Raw genomic sequence first — 22,037 nt, forward strand, 5'->3', positions numbered from 1 at the left:
ATTTTAACCCAGTCAATCTTTCCCATGGAAACAAAATCGTGGATAGTGTCTAGTATAAAAAAAGGGTTTGTACTGAAGAAAGTAAAGTAGACACATCATTTGATCCTATTGTAGCTGATTTGACTACTCAAAATATGAAGAGACAAATAATTCACTCGATTGAACATTCCGAGCGATTTCTCATACGAATGAACAAGTCGAATGATTTCGTCGTTATAGCTACTAATACAATCTATAGCTCTATTCGTTTATATCATTCCATACATTCTGCAATTCTACACTTGTAATTCTTAGAACCTCGTTTACGTAGCAGCTAGCTAAGGTATTTATCATTCATAATAATCGATAAGATGACATGAACAGTTTGTTTCTAATGTAGTATTTATATGATAATAAACACAGACTTATATGTGGGCAAATCTATCTCGCACAAGCAGCTTATTTTGTAAACTATGTTTTGGTTTTCTATTTTTTGTAATTTAAATAACGAACAAATTTTCGAAAGTTTTAATATACATCATAAATCCCATATTACCTCTCATGCAATAGAAACCTATAAGGCTAAGTATATGTTGTCATTCACTCATAAGGTTGCCTAGATACGATTTTTCAGATTTCTCCGTTTGGCACATCTTTGAAAAGGGCGAGTAAGAAAATGCGTCAATCGAAACAATGGTGGTGATGGTGATGGTGATCGCTACCTGATACAGTCCTGTATACAATCTGAACGATTGTATAGTAGCGGCCTAAGGGCGGCCTCTTGTGTAAGCGAACTTCATAGATAAGTATAGTAGTCAATCGTTTCATTCCTTAGTAAACTCCTTTACAGGAATCTAGGTTGTCTATCGGCGATTGATCCCAATTCAATTGCAACTCTTTCATATTCAGATTACCGGTTTGTTACCATGTAAACACAGCTTAATATACGTCACGTAAAATACACTTCGTGTTTTAAAAGAGCGAGTTTTCAGCACAAGGAATTACATGTTTCTAATAATATAGGTAATAATGTACATATTCCGTGTGGCTTCAATAATGTAGCGTCAAAAAATTCTAAGTAATATTAGTTCTGTACAAAATTACCAACTGCAGTGAAAAAATTACTTGCTTCGGGGTCGTTGACATGCCCGTTATAGCGTACTACGGGGGTCACTACAAGGGTGGTCACATTCTGTTCTGTTTTTAGAAAAAAGTGTTGCCAGTTTTCAAATATTGGACACAAATAATTTAGTACAGATATTACCGAGATAGCCTCTGTATTACCTTTTTGAACCACCAAGATGTTAGCTTTAAAAGTTTAGTTCGTTTCAAGAATGCTCTATGTCAGTGACACTACAGGATACAAAACCATGACATCAAACTTCTCCGGAATGGCAACGCATGAATGGTGCATACATAGGGTGCATCGTGTATAGGCAATGGTTATTATTTACCATCAGGTGGGCCATAAGCTTGTTTGTTACATAGTAACATAATAAAAATAATATTCCTTTAGGTTATAATAAAGAATCTGTATTATTATAAACAATATTGGAAAAGAATGTGAGCTGAGTTTCTTGTCAGTTGGTCTCATCTCGAAATTACTACGAACTGTCTGATTTTGTGAATTGGCATATCATAAGAATCTGTAATAGACCTACATAAATAGAGATATTTTAATTTTGATTTTGATTGAGTGATTAATGTCATTAAATAAAATCAATGAAATAGTATACAAATAATATGAATAAAACGTAATTACTTTAACTGTCTTTACTTATAGTTAATGTATTCTACATCGAACCATAACTTGTTTTAACTAACTTTTTACTGCAAGATATTTTAGTATCCATATCAATTTACTTGTTAAATTGAAATGGATACTAAAAATAACTTAGTCACAAAGAATATTGCATTGTATTCCTTTATAATAAGTTTTAATGTACAATAATGTATTGAAAAAAATATAAAAACTCGAAAGCTAATATCAATTTAATATCTATAGGAAATACGAACATATTTTGATTATTTATAGACTAGAAGACGTATTTTCTTATTTTTTTTTATTATTACTTTATAAAACTTAACTATACTACTACCATAAAATTTAGTATCGAATTATATTTGCATTGTACAAATTTATAGATTCTTCAAGAAATACAATAACCAAAATCAACACATAATTAAGATAAAAATAGAGCAACATGTAAATAAACTCTTCAATTGCCATAGAATTATTAAAATCCATTCAGATTTGGTTAAGTATGTTCCGTAATATACACATAAACATCTAATTGTTTTAATAAGAGATTTATCAGAAATTTGAATTCATATTTTTTTATTGTAATCGTTTTAATTGAATATTATAAAAATTCCATATTTCGAAGACTTACCCAGACTGTGGCGGATTTATGCTTGGGTTCGAAGGCCCCGAGGCCGAGAGGCACAATTTGACAGTAAAATAAAGAACAACGAAAGGTATGTACAAAAAATACGATTGCAATTTTCAATAAAGACAATATAAATAACTTATTAATTAGATCGTTTTTTATAAGAGATTTATTTTTTAGTTTTTATCCAATATAATGAATTTTAAGACAGTGGTTAACTTAATTATTTTATTTTATTCATAGATTCTAAGTTTACAACAGAATATTTATCAGTAGGTAATATATATTTTAGAAATATACTCGTACAATTGTACGAGTAGCAACATATTTTACCAGACATCAGTATTTAAAAAAAAATCTTATATATTTAGATCTATCATATTTACATTTTTATAAGTACTATCAAACATTATACATTATTCAGAAAATGGAAAAAATCGCTATTTAGTAATAAAGACGCCCATCGTTCTCTCCATGTCTTGTTCTAATTATATATTTTTATACTAGTTAATTATTATTATTCTTTTGCGCGAGAAACAATAAAGATTTTTTTATTATATATTAGAGAGAATATATTTTTATTCCATATCACACTATTATTATTGGGCAACATAATTCATATAGAACCTGCTTACTAGTAAATAGTAATTTCATAAAATAATTCGGACCGAGGCCGTCAGTATAACATTCTCAAATAAATTTATACACAGGTTCCCAAACAACATGAACTAATAATCTTGGACATTTCACAATGAGCTCTATTTATAGTTACAGCAGTAATTATATTATACAATACGTTTTAAATAGAAACTTTAAGCCAATTACAATTAATCACAATTTTTACGGGATTTTCCTTTTATATATAAAAATATACAGTAATACTAAAATACAATAATCGCATAAATAAGTCATTTATATACGTTAGAGGGGTTCACTAAATAAAATTAAGTAATAAATAAAACACTATATAGATATTATCACTTTACCACTGGAAGACACGAACTGGAAACTAACGGTTGATGATTTTCTGATAGAGGTTTAAAAATAACGTTTACAGTTCACACATACTATCCAAACTTTGCTTGTAAATATGAAGTCTTGTCTTATTCAAAGACGTTTGTTTAGATCATTGTCGTAAACCAAGCAGAGTTGTTTGATTTTATGGGTACGAGATAATTAATAGAAATACCAAACACATGGTATACATAGAAAATACTCAAACTAATAATAAATTGTCATATTAATGAATACAAATAACAATAATAACAACCCGGGACAATTCACACAACGTCATTAAAGTCACAAGCTAAGCAGAGCTTATGTTATAAAAGCTTAAATATTTCTTTTATAAATACATCTATAAAATTCATAGAAAAATCCCAGACATATACAATACTCATCAACAAAAATGTTTGTACCGTACAAACAATCGAACCCGAGACCCGAGAAGTACAGCGGTGTGCTAAACGGATAGACTATCGAAGAGATATTAACATAACATATTGTTGTATCACTATATCTAGTCCCGATTGGCAGTCACCAATACTAACTGGTATTCGACTGATGGATAAACGATACCTAATTGATTTGTATTGTAAACAAATTGAGAGCCATGGCCACTTAACGATCCTTTATTATCATATCTGTCATTGTACATCAATCGATAGTTAAGAGTCAGACTAACTCCCGATTGAATATGCAGATTTTGCCAAGTAGAAGAGGAAATGCTACACATCTTATGTGGTTGTAGCCCACTCATGCATAAACGAAATATCTGCTTTGGAAAGTATACACTCTATCCTGAGGAGATGAAAACCGTCGCTCCTAAAAATATGCATCAATTCTTGTCCCTCACAGGTCTAGGTGACTTTGAATAAGGGCGACCATAATAGATCTATACATGTCACAGTGTTACAGGTCTTACCACCTGACAATAGCCCAAAATCCCAAATAAAAAAAACTCACGATAGTATTCCGCACAAAATAATAACAATCAAGATAATATCCACTCACTACCTTTTATAATCTGTAATTAAAAAATAAACGATAAGTTAACGGTGTTTAACTTCTATTAACCTTTAATCATTCGAGAATAAATTTCCATTCGAGAACAGTATTATAAACCTATAAAAAACATAATATTGCCGTATTTCATTAAAAACCAGCAAATATTCACTATAAGGAACAGTGATTGTATACGCCGATAAACAAGTAGCATTATAAAATAAAACATAACAATTAATTTTAAACTCTATCCTCGTGCTATTGAAATTATTTCTGTTTGTAGCTATTGACTATTCATATATTTGTGTGGTTTTAATATGTTGGTATATTAAAATGAAAATACAATGTCTACGATAAAAACAACGTTGCAACACATGTGGTAGTATAGAGTCGTGACTAAAATAGTAATGTATGTATAACATGGGATAGCTTTGTTGACGTCATACCTCGTACTCGTTTTATTATTATTTATTTCTCACTTACAACAAAGTAGTGATAGTCATAGAATTGTATATTAATAATAGCTGTTCCTTTAATAGCGATTTTAATTTATAACGCAAATTTTTTTTCGCCACATAAATTAAAATCTCTATTAAAAAATAGGGATTTATAGTAGAAGGATGAAAATTTGGTGTTGTTTTTTTAATGCTACATTATAAAAAAAATAAAAAATAAGTCTTTTTGTCCAAAAAATAAAATAAAAATGTTAGGGATGGGCAACCCTTATCATTTATTGGTTTGAAAATTAGATAGTAGTCAATTCTCAGACCTACTGGTTATGCATAAAAATTTCATAAAAATCTATCAAGCCAAGCCAAGGAGTATAATAACTAACATTGTGACACAACAATTTTATATACAAGATTATAAATGTAAAATGTGTACGTCAGTTTGTCAAATTTTCACGATTAAAACAGCTGCATCATGTCAGCCCAGAAGATGTCCACTGCTATACAAAGACCTCCTTCATATCATATCTATTCATATTAGAAGAAAATAATGAATAAGATTAGTTTAATAATTCTTATACAACTGAAATATTATATATACAGATGATTAATTTATAAACTGTGTCGGAGCTTATTAACACCTGCCTCTGGAATCAGGTGTTTGCATTCCAAAGCCATATATAAATTACATTGTATACAAGTGGTTTTATCTAATTGTGTTTTTGTGTCTATAATAATAAGGTAACTTTTATAATAACGGTCTTATTATCTACATAGATCATATGTTGCATTTAAAATGAAGTTTAAATCATTAATTAAAAAAATTCGGTTGCACGACGCCACTTAAGTACGTACCAACTGAGTTTACTGTTGCATCACGTACCAGCATATACCTACCACTTCGCAAATTACTATGTCCGGTGCATAATATTATTCTTAATACCTATTGCTGTTATACACTAATAACTCGGCCTAGCTTTGCTTGATAAGGATATAATAATAAAGAATATAAAACTTTATATTTCTGCTAAAACATAAATCTAGTAGATGTTGGTACAAATGAAATCTCGACATCGAATCTCGATCTCAAATTTAAGAGTTACAATTTAGTGTAGATAGGTAGGTTGCTGTACCAACATATGGAGGAGAAAATTATTTTAAGAAATAATGTATGTTGTAAGAAAGGCAATACTCCCGAGATTCAACAGACGACGAAAAAATCGATAAAACTCTCGGATTTCGCAGTCAAAACAGTAATCAAACATTAAAAATAATTATTATATAATTTGTATTCATATTGCAGAAAAAAAACTCGTCAGAATTCTTTTATAATTGGCACCGACATCACTGAACAGTTACACGAGAAAAAAGTGGAGTAATTTAAACATCAAAAACAATATCCATTTAGTAATTCAATTGTTAAATTCTATATCCATTTAGTCTATTGAAATTGATAGTGATATCGCAGTAAATTCACATAAAAAACTCAACCAAATTGAGAATCTAATCCTTTTAGAAATAGGTTATTAATAGCTCATACTAATCGCTGGGAAGGAAAATCGAAGAAAATATAAACAGATTATAGAAAATGTTACATGCGAATACGTGTAACGTATAAAGGTGAAGAAAAAAAACGAAGATAGATAGGGAGGTACGCGAGATGAACATGTAACAACTCCATAATACGATAAGAGGGAGGATATGACAATCTCCTTGTCGCCGCTCCGCTCGCTTTTGTATTTATCATTCTCTTCACATGTTCACGAATCACGGTGGAACAAACGCCCTTAACGCCCACTTAAAACAACAAACTGTTAAGATATATACATTTGAATTTAATTTATTTTTTCTAATTTAGATTATATCACTCAGCCTCGGTGGTCTAGTGGTTTAGCATACCGCTTTACTATCCGATGGTCGTGGGTTCGATTGAACTCGCATGGAACAAACATTTGTATTTATGAGTATGATTGTTTGTATCGGCCTGGGTGTTTTCTATGTATAATATGTATTTATTTACAAAAAATGTGTATCCATGTATTTATCAGTTGTCTAGTACCCATAACACAAGCTCTGCTTAGCTTGGGACTAGATAGCGCTGTGTGAATTGTCCTGAGATTTTATTATTATTATTATCACTTTTTTTTATTAAAGAATAATTTCTTCTATTTAAATAACTCAATTCCAAAATTAGTGTTGTAAAATATAAACAAATATATTTTCTCTTAGTTATGAGACTAACAATAAGATCAACACAAATAAATTATAGTAATACTTGACCTTTACTCATTTGTTTGATAAATGTTTAATATTTGGTAATTAAATATTTTTTTATACTTATATTTTTATATATATAATTATATATAAAAATTATATCAAAACGTTCTACTATCTTCTCTTCCGCTTGCTGTGCCTAACAGGGTTCATAATTGATCTACTTTGAATTATACCTGCCTACTATTTATTGTAAAATAATGTATTGCAAAGGGAAATATAAATTATAAAATAAATGTATTTTCATAAATTAAAAATATTAAATATCTATTAAATATTAAAAAAAATAATAGATCAAATACGATATTACCAATACGTGCCAATACCGTGGTTAGACATTGTCTGCGTGGGTCTTTATACTCTAAGGTGATCTGTAACACATATTTCAGTCGCTCAGCTTTATTTTCTGAAAATGTACTAGGTATGTAAAGTTTTTTTTATCAAATAGAGAAAACATATCATTCTCTCAATTTTTATTAAACAGACATATAAAATCTATTCAAAATTGCTTAAACCGTATAAATTATATGCAGTTTCGCACGGTCCTAAAAGAGATTTACTTTAAATAACTTACATACCCCACGTGGATACTTAGTGGCTACTTAAATGTCGTGAGAAAATACATATGACATTTATAAGACGGATCTTGTAGTGAATTGATATCAATAAGACGTTTTATTTGGCGTTTCCTGACACTCAATCCGCTGTTACTGTGTTCTTATTCAGTTAAGCTCTTGGGAATATACAATGTGAGTTTAACATTTATTTATGTAACAACTAGCTCCTCGCCCCTATTTCGCCCGGGTGTACCGGGTGTTATGTTATTTTTGTAATAATGAAATAACCGTTTTTTATTACATGCATATGAATAGAAATACGGTACATACACCAAAATAACATTTTTTACAATTTTTGTCTGTCTGTCTGTCGGTCTGTTTGTTCCGGCTAATCTCTGAAATGGCTGGACCGATTTTGATGGGACTTTTATTGGTAAGTAGCTGATATAATAAGGAGTAACTTAGGTTACTTTTATTTTAGAAAAATAAAATAAAATTCCACGCTGACGAAGTCGCGACGCTGACGGAACAGCTAGTAATAGATAAACGTGGACAATAAACACAGCGCCATCTAGTCCCACGGTAAGCAGAGCTTGTGATATGGGTACTAAGCAACTGATATAAATACTTAGATTTTTTTGTAAATACATACATAATATACAAAGAAAACACTCAGACCAATAGAAACAATCATGACCATGATTACAAATGTTCGCACCGCGCGAGGAATCGAACCCGCGACCATCGGAAGTAAAGCGGTGTTAAACAGCTAGACCACCGAGGCCGTCAACTGGATGGATTTTAATGTAATTTGTTATAAATACATATTTCATTACAAAGATGACCATAGGTTATCTTTTATCTCAAATAATACTTACAATAGGGTGAGAGTTAGTGTAGACGAAGTCACCGGTAACAGCTATTATATAATATATTAGTAGAATTTATTCACTAGAAAAAATCCTTTTTTTTAAATCATGATGATGGCAATCAAACCTACGGTCCATCTGATTATAAATGGTTACAATAGCCTAGGGACGCCTGAATCAACAGTGGGGTCGCGTGCGTGTTTCCGTCCTTTTAGAAACCTTAATACGACCTATTTGTCTTTATGCCAAGTTCTACCACAGATAAGATAAGATAACAGATGGTATCTATGACTATTATGATCACACAATACCCATAAAAAGAAACTAAACTTAACTACGAAATGTAATACACGAATAGCTACTTTAAACATTTTTATTCAATAATATCAATAATTAATAAATCATAATAAATAAAATAATTATGAATTACAAATAAAGTTTTCATTCTAGAATATTATATTGAAACAATTCCAAATTCAAAATTACTTAGAAATGTACTCGTATTCGTTTTAAATAAAATATATCTTTTATTTTATACTGAAGCTTTAAAACAATAAACGGAGAGACAAATAACTTTGCACAGGTCTTAGTTGAACATTAAACTTTATTATTTTCTATTTATAAATAAAATATTTTCTCTTTACAAAACTACATTTAATAAAATATCACATTTCTAAAAGTGATTTTCTAAGAGTAAATAAATATTTAACACTGTTTTTAGTCTATCAAAGGTTTTCCTGAATGTCAAACAATATTCCAAGTAAATTAATTATTTAATATAGACGAATCAAAGGTAAGAAACGCTTGACGCGACGCTATTGTTTATTACTTCTTACTAGCTATATCCTCTGGTTTTGCCCACGTAAAATTTGTGTTAATTTTATCCTACATGCTGATCTAGAAGTGAAATGATATATCAAATTTCATTCGAATCTAATCAGTATTTTCGCAAGAATATGAATATTTTACATGCATATTCACAAACTTTCTAGTTTATAATACCAGGACGATTGCAAAGTAGATTCTAATCGTAACTTCACGTGAATACCTAGAATTGTTCTCAAGTACATAAAATAACACATGTTAATTGTTTTCTATCATCATGACATAAAGTAACTTAAATTATTTCTGTTGTTCTTTTATTATTTTTTTCTGTATATAATGATTTCATCTCTAATTTAATGCATTGTTTTTATTTATGTTTATCTTGAATATAATTATTTATATGCAGCTGTCAGCATCGTTTTTATTGTGTTGTGATGTGTGATGTAATAAAAGTTATTCTATTATTCTATCATTTGTGCCACCATTGATTTCAGAAATCTTAGTAGATAATGGATTTTAATGCGTTTTCGTCCAATTCCACCTCCCTCTAGAATATTATCTTAAGTACTTTTTTTAAGTTTTTGAATTCCGAAGAATTAATAATTACATTTGGACATGTTAAAAATAAATAATGAAAAAAGGTCGCTGGATATCGGAAGGTGACAAAGTGAATTTATTAGGTGGCTGTCTGTCTATATATCAATGGAATCATTCGTACAGAACTTTATTGTCTACTAGCTATATACCGCGGCGCTACACGCGAATATGTTCAGTGAAATATAATTTTTAAAATTAGTTAAATATTTCTTTTTATTACAGACGTACCTACATACAAGAAAATTTACTACTATTACATTTCTGATAGGGGTAATCAGAGGCAGTGTTAACTATAGTCGTCGAGGTCACAGCAATACCTACATTTCACACGGTATATTTTAATGATAATCTAAATATACATTTTATAATCACATAAGTTACTTTTCCCATCATCCTTTCCCTTGGTTACCCTCGCCTGTACCAAACCGGACAGTGAACATCTGGGGTTACAACCCACATTACAAGTAAGTCTCGAAGGGGCGAAACTGGTTACATAAAAGATAAGTAATATTATCCACAATGCTGTTGCTTTTCAAAGCGTACGATTTATCAATGAAATTAATGGTCCAGCTGATTTGTCGTATCAAGACAAAGTGGAGCATAAGGCTAAACTAAGTGGTATTAATCGAGCAACAAGGTTCTAAGTAGGTCTCAACGTTAGAGATTAAGCAAACAAATCTGCACTTCAAAAATGCGGGCCGATACAAATAATGGGTAGGGTTAGTAAGATCTGAAATTGCTGGTGAGATGAATAAAGCAATTGTTATGGGAGTCTCTTTCTTTTACCCTCACCCCGTGTCTACCTCTACGCGTCTACTGTATTATTGTACTATACAACACATATAAGTACTTAGATACTTTATTTAAATATATATTACATATATAATATACGTAGACAACACCCAGACCGATATAACAATCAAACTCACGAATACAAATGTTTGCACCGTGAGAAGAATCGAACCCGCGACCATCGGAGATAAAGCGGTGTACTGAACCGCTAGACCACCGAGGCCATAGATTAATCGAAGTACCTAAGCGATATGGTATCGCATAGGAAATAAATAATATGCTTTTTATACTGCACCAGCTTTCATATTGTACAAAAATATAGAGAGGGTTTTTAATTTTGAATATATTACTCTTTTCTTAATGTCAGACTCCATTTTAGTATCTTATGTAGAATGCCGTAAATAATTTTTATGACGTCGCTATATTAATATAACTGAATAGAAGTAATATAATAAGTTACTGTTATATTTTATTCAATAACATTTTTACCCATAATCCTGACAGGAAAGCGAAGAGGAAACTACGGTTTATCTGTCGAACTGATGGAAGGAATTTACATATTTTACCATCACAGTTTTATTACTCGTATTTTACTATATTTAAAGACACATTGCGTAACAGTCATAATAAATTTAATAGCTGTTTCATTAATTAATACATTATTCAACAAGTTACCAATCAGAGGTGATGTTGTTAAAACATTCTAATATTCTAAATAAACATAATAGATGTTACACAAATAAATGTAATGTAATGTTATATAAACATGTAATAATTTGTAATAATTACATTACATAAAATTAATAAAATTATATTACAATTAACCTACAGGACACGTGACAATGTTTTATTGATTAGCACTTGCGTCTTTTTTGTGTTAAACGCGTATTTACTTAGTACTTAATTAGTTCAGTATTTACATTAATTATTAGCAGTCTTTTGAATATATTAATATAATAAATAGCCTATGCTCAGTAATAATGTACCTTGTAAATAACAAAATAATTTCTAAAATCGGTTTAGTAGTTCTGGAGTTGACGTAGAGACAAAATCCGATCCCTTTTCTATAATATTAGTATAAATTCAGATATATTCAAATTCAAATTCAATAAAGAGTTTTGATTCATTCATTCATTTAAATTTATGACGAAAAGATTTTTCATATTATTTTCAGTTCAAATGATAGTTTAAAGAGAAGTTTAAAGAAAAGTTAAAAGGAAAAAATACATCTTAAATGTCTATGGCTCTACTGAACCGATTTTGAAAATTCTTTTAATGTTGGATAGTATATTTTTCGAGGTAGGTTATTTATACATCAACACATGATACGTAACATCATGCAACGTCAAATGGGAGCGGAGCTGCTATGAAAAATATAGTAAAAACGGGGGAAATGTGACCCTAACGAAGTCGGGTAAGCTAGTGTGTAATATAATATTAAAATTCCGTACATGTATAACTAACGTCATGTATATTTGTCATTTAAATAATCGTTTAGTGAGTAACATACTTACTAACCCGTATGGTACAATGCAAATGATGTTATGTAAGAACCTATAGGCATTCTATTACAATAATAATTTTCATTATCTGAAAAGTTTCTATGTTAGGATCTTTGTTACTCTGTCAGGCTTAAACTGCTGGATGAATTCGAATAAAGTTTAGCATACATATAAATCATATACTAGAGTCACCCATAGGATACACTTTACCCGAATTTAGGTGAGTAGAGCTACCTAATTAAGCTAGTTTGTAAATCTAATTTTAACGATTGATACTGAACTATTTTTCCATATTATAAAGGTCTCAATATGAATATAAATAATATTGAACTCTTCGTAACAAATCGACCTGTTTATGTGAAGAATCATTTATTTTTAACTATATCTTTAAGATAGTCCTTAAGTTTTTTATACTCCCTTCCTTACCTATCTTATTAAAAGTAGTAAGAAAACATCAACCCTATATAAGACATCTGGATAATTATTAGGTGGACCTTCACGCGGTCCCCATTGAAAATTGTCGTCATTTCTGGTGAAATCGGGGCAATAGTCAAGTAAGCTGTGCCCTAAATGGCGTTAATTATGAAACTCTGTTGATAACAATTCATCCACATCATTTCTATAGTGCGAAGGTTGAACCCACGAACATCGGAAATACGGTGTGCTCAGTCACCACCGCGGCATAAACAAGCACTAAACCACCGAGGCAGTCAATTAGTATGCATAACTGATTAGAGTTATGAAACAAAACTACATATTTTGTCTGGCATCAACTTCATTCGTTTACAAAGTTTTACTATGAATAATATTAATTTTACTTCGATTACCGGCTTTCCGCAACAAACATTTCATAGAAAAACCTTTATTTTACTAACGAACCTATTCTGACACGAATTAGATTTCTAGCTGATAGATAGATGACAGACGTATATACTATTAGTAACTCGCCCCAAATTTGCACAGACAACTAACAAAATTAAAAAAATATGTATTAATTTTAACACACACACAAATACAGCCTTAGATATTAATATCCTATACAAACTGTAATACATCACTTTGTTCTATTTTCAATAATTTCATAGTAGAAGTTCTTTTTATGGTAAATTTTTCACAAGTCAGATTACATTATCCAAGTTTCCATACGGAATATTAAAAAAAAATACAACAGTCTAGTAGTTTCAGAGCCTATTCAATAGAAATAAACAATAAAAACTTTTCTATTTATAATATTAGTATAGAAAACTATACAATATTTCATATATATATTGTCTACTGTTAATTATATATCTGACAGGACCGTCATTCATCACTGTCGAAAACAAGAAACGATAATCTCATTAGTTATTAAATTAAATAAAGCTAGATAATTCAAAATAGGTTAAAGTTTACCATTCCATAAAAGTCTTCATACGTATTTTTAAATAAAACAACATAATGTTTTACCTTCTTGTTAAACAATAGGTAATAAAAAACTTAAAATAGTGAATTACGACTACTTATGTCAAACGGTTTAAAACAAAATCCGTTATCGGATTACGCGGGAAAATTTAAGAAAGTTCGTTATCCACCAACGATAGCAATCATAAAGCCTCGTGTAACTGTTTTGAATTCCCTTGGTATTGTTATTATTTCAACCGTATTGCAAATCAAATCAACATTCCTCGGAATTTCATTTTCTGCGACACGAAATAACTTCGTATACGACCTAATATAAATTTACTGCCTATTTGGTACGATTATTAGACATGTATATATCAACTTAGCACATCTTTCACACGTCAATCACAAAACTAAATAGTATCTACTTAAACCGGCATACTTAGATATTGGTGATAGCATTGCACGATTCATTTTCAAGCTTATTCTAGACCTTGAATAGACTATCTATGAATGAATCGGGTTATATCGTCACAGGTTTATTTGCATATTGCGTCCTACTGTTACGTCCTTACCAGTCTATCTGTACGTTTACAAAGCGGGCTTAGCGTATCTAATCTAGTTAGCGCTGCACTCAATTTGACGTCACTACGAGGTTGCCTTGTACAGCAAAAAAAAAGGTCAACAACCTTAACCTTTAAAACAATAAAACTTAAATCGGAACGTACTTTATGAAACGTTTGTTGTTGTTTGCGTAAACGCACTCCGTTCCACACAAAGTTTTCAGCTGCACAAAACTTTGTTGTTGTGTGTTCGCGCACGTCGGCGGTGTAATGTGGGTGAATGTACACTTGTAATTCGAGTGACTGATAAAAGTACTGTGATATTTTTCAGTGATGTACCGCACACGAGGCTGTCGCGATCGCGAGTGGCGGTGGTACACGCGTGCGACGCGCGGTGGCACAAACTCGTCTGGTGGCGGAGAGACGCCACGCGCCGCTACTCTGCGCAATTTCTGTACACCATGTACACTCATTCGCACTGTACTTACACTTATTATAAAATTTGTTCTGTAAATTTAAATATTGCCTATTTACATACAATGACGCGTAAAGGTCAACGTAAAACTGCATACAACTTACTTGACGTCACGTAATTCACGTGTAAATTTTAATCTACTCACCCAGTTCCTTTTTTTAATTTTTATAATATTTGCGTAGTAAAGGAAAGTAAAAAGTGTCCTCGCTATTTGGAATTCATTTAGATCGTTTATAGTTTTAATTCGCTTTAAAGTGAAACTTTGTTACCTCTAACTACCCTGTAAAAAACCTGTCATGAAGATAATTGAAACATTAAATAATTTCTTACTGAATCTTCAATCAACATTAAGAATTTCCAGAACGGATATATGTACATATATAAAAAGAAATAAAGCTATAAATGCATATACCTAAAAATAGAGAGATCACTTAGGTATTGGTTCTATATATCTCTGAAGTAAAAATAATTTTTACATTCACATCAACTGAAGATTGTTAAAATTATAATTAATTTAATTAAATTAGCGAGTGTTAACTTTCGTCACATGCATTTATTTAGAATCATATTATATATATAATATAATAGGCTCTATCTATATGTTAGTCAGATTTCCCAGTGTATAATATCTATCAGTCTAAAGATTTTTATATTCTTTCGCCGGTGTTGTTCTCGCAAACACATAAATTCCAATTAACCTGCTCTACCCTTTCAGGGGCAACATTAATCGGTGTATAATAACAATTTAGAACGAGTAAGAAAGTAATAAGATTATAGTAATTGAAAAATTGCTATTTTACAGAGATGGACTTTTTTTAAAGTTATCTACATGACTACTACAGCATGACTATTTCAGCATCGCTGCCTTGTTAGATCTGTTCTTTGGTTGAAGGGTTAAATAACAAGTTAAGTAAACAGAATAATAATCACAATAAAAATCCCTGGACAATTAACACAGCGCCATCTATGCCGAAGGTAAGCAGAGCTTGTATTATTGGTACTAGACAACATATATAAATACTTAGTTTTTATTGTAAATACATACATGCTATACATAGAAAACACCCAGACCGACACAAACAATCACACTCATGTATACAAGAGTTTGACAGTGTGCGAGGAATCGAACCCGCGACCATCGGAAGTAAAGCGGTGTAAAGCGGCTAAACCGCGGGACCCCCGAGGCCATCAAACATGGCACAACGCAGGAGTGAGTAAGGCTACTGGCGCTACTCCGAGTGCTATTACATAGGTGATGTTTATCATATATCAGGTAAGCTTACCTTTTCAGGTATATAAACAGTAAATAATTAAAAATTTATACTTTCACTACTATCTCTCCAATTCCAACCAACAAGAAACAGCTTTTTGGTTGAGTCTCCACTAGGTTAATATTAAATAGATATACTTAATGTAAACTTTTATCTAAAGTAATTATTCCACCTTTACCTTTTTTTAATAATAAACTAACTTTGGGTTACGGCTTTGTATGTTTCATATATGTATGCGCAAATTCTTTATATGTTACCACAAATGTTTAAAATTAAAACATTTCTTAAAAATACGACTCGCTTACTTTTCATATCCTTATTCAATTATTTCTTTTGCCGCGATATACATATGTAGCGTATCTGCAATCTAACGTAACTTGCAGTAATAAATAAGGGAATGATTGATTAATAAAATCAACTACTGATTGGATGCTATTACCGTTTAATATAATGTAATACATTATCACAAAGAATGAAGCTGCGAAACATAATCATTGTCAATATGGATAACACTATACCATATTAGATTTCTCCATCACGCTCCGTTTATTCGAATCAACTGAGACAGGCAGGCTGTCAGAGTTGATTCAAATGTATACAGCTGTGTGGGTAGCAGTCAACCACCGTCTCTCGGATTAATTCGGTTTGTTATCGGTGTTTCCATCACCGTAGAGTTAGTTAAAAATATAAATTAATACATAAACTTTTGTTATCTCATTTGAATTTACGACCTGCTTATGCGAGTCGTGGTAATAATCCACTACTAGACCACGATCTATCAGATCCATATATACACTTAAAATAATTGTTATCTCCGGAAACAAAAATAAATTTGTTTTATAGTCAACGAAATTCTCGTCAACAAGGTTAAACCAAGGATACAAACTCGCTGCTGTATGACTAAAACCTACCCAAGTCCCGAGAGAACCGTAACGTCAGAGCTTTTGCAGATCGTATTCAGTACTCTATTTCCTCAACCTACAACTTCCGCAGTATGGAATATGTTTGTAAATAGTATTGATATGTTTCTCAATAAATAGGAAAATTTCTTTCGAAATTTGAATCGCAAACAAGGTAAGGACCCGCCTGATGATAAGTGGTAACCAACACAATAAAATAAAAGTAAATCAATTCAATTCACATCAAAATATCTTAATTCATATACGTCTATTACAGACTCTTACGATATCATCGCCTCTATATATACACTACGGACATCACGGTAACATGTGACACCTGTGCAATTGATACTAATATGTGTTCCCATTTCAGAGGACTATGATGTTATACATCTTAACTCAGTAATTTCACTACCTAATTTTATCCTACAATCAAAACAGCTTGACCACTGCAAGCGTCAGCTGCAAACTGCTTGGCCACTGAAATTGATGAGACTAAGTTACCCAGGAAAATGCCTTGAAGTCTACCTCTCTTTAATGGAACAACTACATTGCTATCTGTTATTTTAATTACAAACCATTACAGACTTTTTTTAATTAATGATAATAGCATGGTGCAATTGCCTTTGTTAGCTTGTCTCCTCCAGCACCAGTGGAGTGTGGCGAAGTTATAAGACCAGCATGAGATAAGGTCAGGCAATCGTGACAAATTTACTAGTAACTTAAAACTATGATTTCCAGGGGGAACCCTACATGGAGGTAAACTTATAACATACTAACAATCCCATTCCTAACAAATAATTACAGAGTATGGGATATGGTAGTAGGACAGTATGGAAGTCCTTGCGAATGAGGGGTAACACTTGAGCATGTATTTGTGATATCCGTATCGTTATTCTTATCTGTAATGATTATTTTCCTTAAGGTAGACCGCCATCTTGTTTCTCATTTCAGTTACATAAACAAAAAAGTTATAACATAAACCATTGCTTTCGTAATTTAAAGAATTTAAACTAGTTCTACTACCGTCGGAATTATTTAATAATACTAATGTCGTGCATTTACGTGTAATTGCATCGTGTGGTCGTGACTTGAAAATACACGGTATCGCAAAAGCTTTGATGCTGTCGGAGTCATTACTTAAGCGATATTGAATTTTCACTAAACAAAACTAACGTTCAGAACTAGTTCCATGAAAATTAAAAATGAAAGCGTTGCCTCAACTCGGCACTTAAAACGTTGCGGGCAAAAACTTATTTCCTAGAAATAAAGCATAATATTTTATCGATTTTTAAACATATTTTCATTATACTTTTGACACTATACATTTCTATAAATGAAATCTTATTTAGTTTATAAATAAATAAATTTCATTCCTTTCATTGGAAGTCAAAACAACTTAAATAACCAAGATTAGAACAGATGTTTTGATTTGTTATGATTAAAATTTTATTGTAACCGCGTTCTAATTAATTTTCGGTAGGTAATATAAACGATTCCAATAATAGCTAGTATTCACAGACTAATTTTATATCATCCTACTATAACTCGCTAAATGTAATAGTAGATTTATATTAATCATCTACAGAATATTTATTAAAAAAATATGTAGCTAGCGACGAAATAATATAATGAAAATTTTTGCGAAATAGGTTTACCATATTAATACTGGCATTCAAAGAGTAAAGTATCTCACACTGGCAACTTACAAGCAGAAATTAAAAAGAAATATCTAAAATTCGAAATTCAAATTTTTGACAAATTTTAGTACAATATAGTCTGTGATTAGCTTGTGTTGTGTATTTTTCGTAATATTATTTATTTTGTATTTATTTTATTTACCATACCATGTCATCTTCAAAGGTATCTCAGTTAGGTCTCGACGATATATCCAACATTGACATCACATTGATGATGCTCAGAAAACCAACTGAATTGAAAAAGGTAATCGATTCAATACCCAAGCCGGTGAGAGCGGTTCCAAAAAATGGACTACCATTGTGGTATAAATTGGGCCTGGAATGCAAACTGCCGGTGCCCAGAATGCCCGTTGGAAAAATTATATTCGCAAGAGGAAAAATTGGCGAAGACGTAAGTACTATATACAACTTGTAATAATTATATACCTACACATTTATATTACTATTGAAAGATTAATAAGTATAAGTTACTTACATAGTTTCTTTATATTATACGATATAACTTGGAGACATATAAATTAACTTTTAAATTTGAATATTGCACTTCACTTACTAACATATCTGTCATTTTATGTTTGTCGAGTAATATTTTATGTATACACTTGACTAGAATACGTTGTATATAATAATATTATTTTTAATATACTGTTGTGTAAAAAAACTATTACGTACTTAAATTATTTGGAGACTTTTTACGTTAATTATTACTTTGCATATGTCAAACGGTAAAAAAGGTCTTATGTCGTATATACATAAAAAACATAATAGCTTCTGATAACCACTAAAATAAAGAAGTCAGTCGCGTAATTGCGTTTAAAATATATGTGTTCTTAGTCGTTAAACCCGGCTTTGCTTGCATGCATCTGTTAATTGCGAAATGTTTAAATTTTACCAATTGTGCTATTTGGCAGTTTCTGTGTATGATACAATATCTTAAATATGTGTATGGTAAATAACATACATTAATTTAAAAGAGCAACCCGCAAGTTTTATGCTTTTTTTACTTGTCATGATCGCCGAATAAGTAGTAGAATAAAAATATGACTATAGAAAAGTATTTACATTAACTTAAGATTATGTCTATTTCTATTTCTAACGTTCTAGTTCATATTTTGAACAAAGTTACAAACTTTTCATATACCTATATTATGAATTTTATTCTACGCTCTGATTGCATGTACCTATCTTTCTATTGTATCTCTATTATGCTTGCTACAAAGGCATATCATTAGTTTTATTGAGTTTAACTACTGTAAACTGAATATCATTCAAAACGTTTATTTTGAAATACCAGTTGATGAAGACTCTAGAAGCAATAAATCAACCTTTATACGGCTCGCGTTGTAACATTACCTGAGATGGTACGCTTATATTCGTCGTAAAATAGGATTTTATTTAGGAGTGTGACGATTATTAAAACCCCTATTCCCAACGTGTTTAATAAACTTGTTTATGACATTTGTTCGTGTTTCAACCGAGCTACTTGAATTAGGTAATGTTTGTTTTAAAACAATATAAACCGTTATTATACAAATATACTTTACTTAGAGAATCATTACATTTAGCTTTTTTTTATTTCTGTTTTTTTGTTATATTTTAAATATTACTAAATACTTGTAAGTATATATATAGATACCCGCGTATTTACAATTACTACTATTATTTGTAGAAGAAGCTGATCATTTTTGTTTAAAACAATTATTATAAACTAACTGCACCCGCGACTTCGTTCGCGTAGAATTTACTTTATTTTTCTAAAATAACAGTAGCATAAGTTACTCCTTATTACATCAGCTACCTGCCAATAAAAGTCTCGTCAAAATCGGTCCAGCTATTTCAGAGATTAGCCGGAACAAACAGACAGACTGACAAAAATTGTAATAAATGTATTTTGATGTATGTATTTATATTGATATAAATGTAGTAAAAAACGGTTATTTTAATAAACAAACAAAAAAAACAAAATTATAGTTTGTGTATAGATTTAGAATGTACCTACGTAGAATTATAGATACCTTGAAAAGGATTTTTATCCCAGTCAATGACTAAAACGGCAAGTGGCAGTCCGCAACTAGTGTCTTATATATTCATATTTTCTGTTTTAAATTACCGACAGTACGGATAGTGAGATCATCACCTGAGCAGTCTATCGCCTTGGTAATATTTGCTTTTGGTAATCGCTCCATGCAAGGGATTAGTACTAGAACATGCTTTAAATACGTGTCATTTAATTTTTCTATTAATAACGGATTAGTAATGAACAATTCATTGCCGATCCGTTATTAATATAGATAGATAGATAGATAAAAATTTTATTCACGATCAACCCATATTAGACAGAGTATACATACTTATAAATTATTAATAGCAAATATATTGAATTTATAGGTCGCTTTATTTAAGTAACTACTCGTGATAGAAACTAAATATAGTTTTGAACTTGAGTAAAATCTGCATCTGCTTTTATTTACAATAGATCTACGAGTAAAATCATTATAAGACCATATATAATTTTGGTATAGGTAGTAGTAAAAAGTTCTTCTGTTCCCTTAAATATGACTAATTCATCTAATTATATTAATAAACTACCAGTTCCCGCGACTTTGTCCGCGTAGAAATTAACTTTATTTTTCTAAAATAAAAGTAGCCTAAATTACTCCTTATTACATCAGCTACCTGCCAAAAAAATCCCGTCAAAATCGGTCCAGCCATTTCAAAAATTAGCCGGAACAAACGGACAGATAGACAGACCAAAATTGTAAAAAATGTTATTTTGTTATATGTACCATATTTATATTCATATGCATGTATTAAAAAACGGTTATTTCAATATTACAAACAGATACTCCAATCTTATTTACATGTATAGATTATACATAACCAATTAAGATATGATTCTCTAAGCGAGATATCCCATTCAATAGAACACTACACTCGGTCTCATTGATCAATTTATGCCAATTCAATTATTCAATACAGATAGATCAGTCTATTATTTTAAAAACATCTATTTATGGCTCTGTTTCTTTGACTTTGGGTAGCTATAGAGATTCTTAAAGTTGGTATAACCAAACAACGTTATAATCTCGTGGTCAATATTCACGTAGCCACTTAAATACGTCTAGTTTACTCCACGCGCGTAAACGACTTCTTTTGGTCTGTCACGGATAATTTAATTCAGCTTTCGATCTCTCAACGTAGCTTTTACAAATTTTCTAAAAGGCGATTACTTATTCCGCTATAGTCTATATGTAAGAAATCTTTCCAGAAAATCTTTAGACATTAGAAAATATTTCCAGCTTTGTACATCCAAAGATAAATACTCAAGTATATTCGCAAAATGTACTAAATGCTTGAAATCCTTTTTAAGAGTGCTGGCTGCGTTCATTATGCTAATGCGCTCGGGGATGAATGGTGTGTGTGTGGAACACTTAACAATAATAAATCTCTTAGCACCCACATTATTGTGGTTAGATAAAACAAACAAAACAATCAGTGAGATTTTCATTCA

The 22,037-nt window shown here is 30.8% G+C and overlaps 2 protein-coding genes across 4 annotated transcripts in view; one reads left to right on the top strand and one right to left on the bottom strand.

Annotated features, from left to right (window-relative positions):
- The window catches only part of LOC131846023 (solute carrier family 12 member 6), a 334,208-nt gene extending 319,572 nt beyond the window's left edge, over positions 1-14,636 (bottom strand). For all 3 annotated transcript variants that reach the window (XM_059195232.1, XM_059195231.1, XM_059195228.1), the window contains exon 1: positions 14,347-14,636. The gene's annotated coding sequence lies outside the window, so the exon portion shown is untranslated. The remainder of the gene's footprint in view (positions 1-14,346) is intronic.
- A 3,970-nt stretch (positions 14,637-18,606) lies between these two features.
- Positions 18,607-22,037, top strand: part of LOC131845976 (uncharacterized) — a 29,724-nt gene continuing 26,293 nt past the window's right edge. Inside the window, exon 1 of the mRNA XM_059195156.1 lies at positions 18,607-18,917. Coding sequence (XP_059051139.1) covers positions 18,675-18,917 — 243 coding nt within the window. The 5' untranslated portion in view covers positions 18,607-18,674. The remainder of the gene's footprint in view (positions 18,918-22,037) is intronic.

The sequence above is a fragment of the Achroia grisella genome, unplaced genomic scaffold, assembly GCF_030625045.1.
Source record: "Achroia grisella isolate CSIRO2021 unplaced genomic scaffold, CSIRO_AGI_Agris_v1 utg487, whole genome shotgun sequence".
Lineage (NCBI taxonomy): Eukaryota > Metazoa > Arthropoda > Insecta > Lepidoptera > Pyralidae > Achroia > Achroia grisella.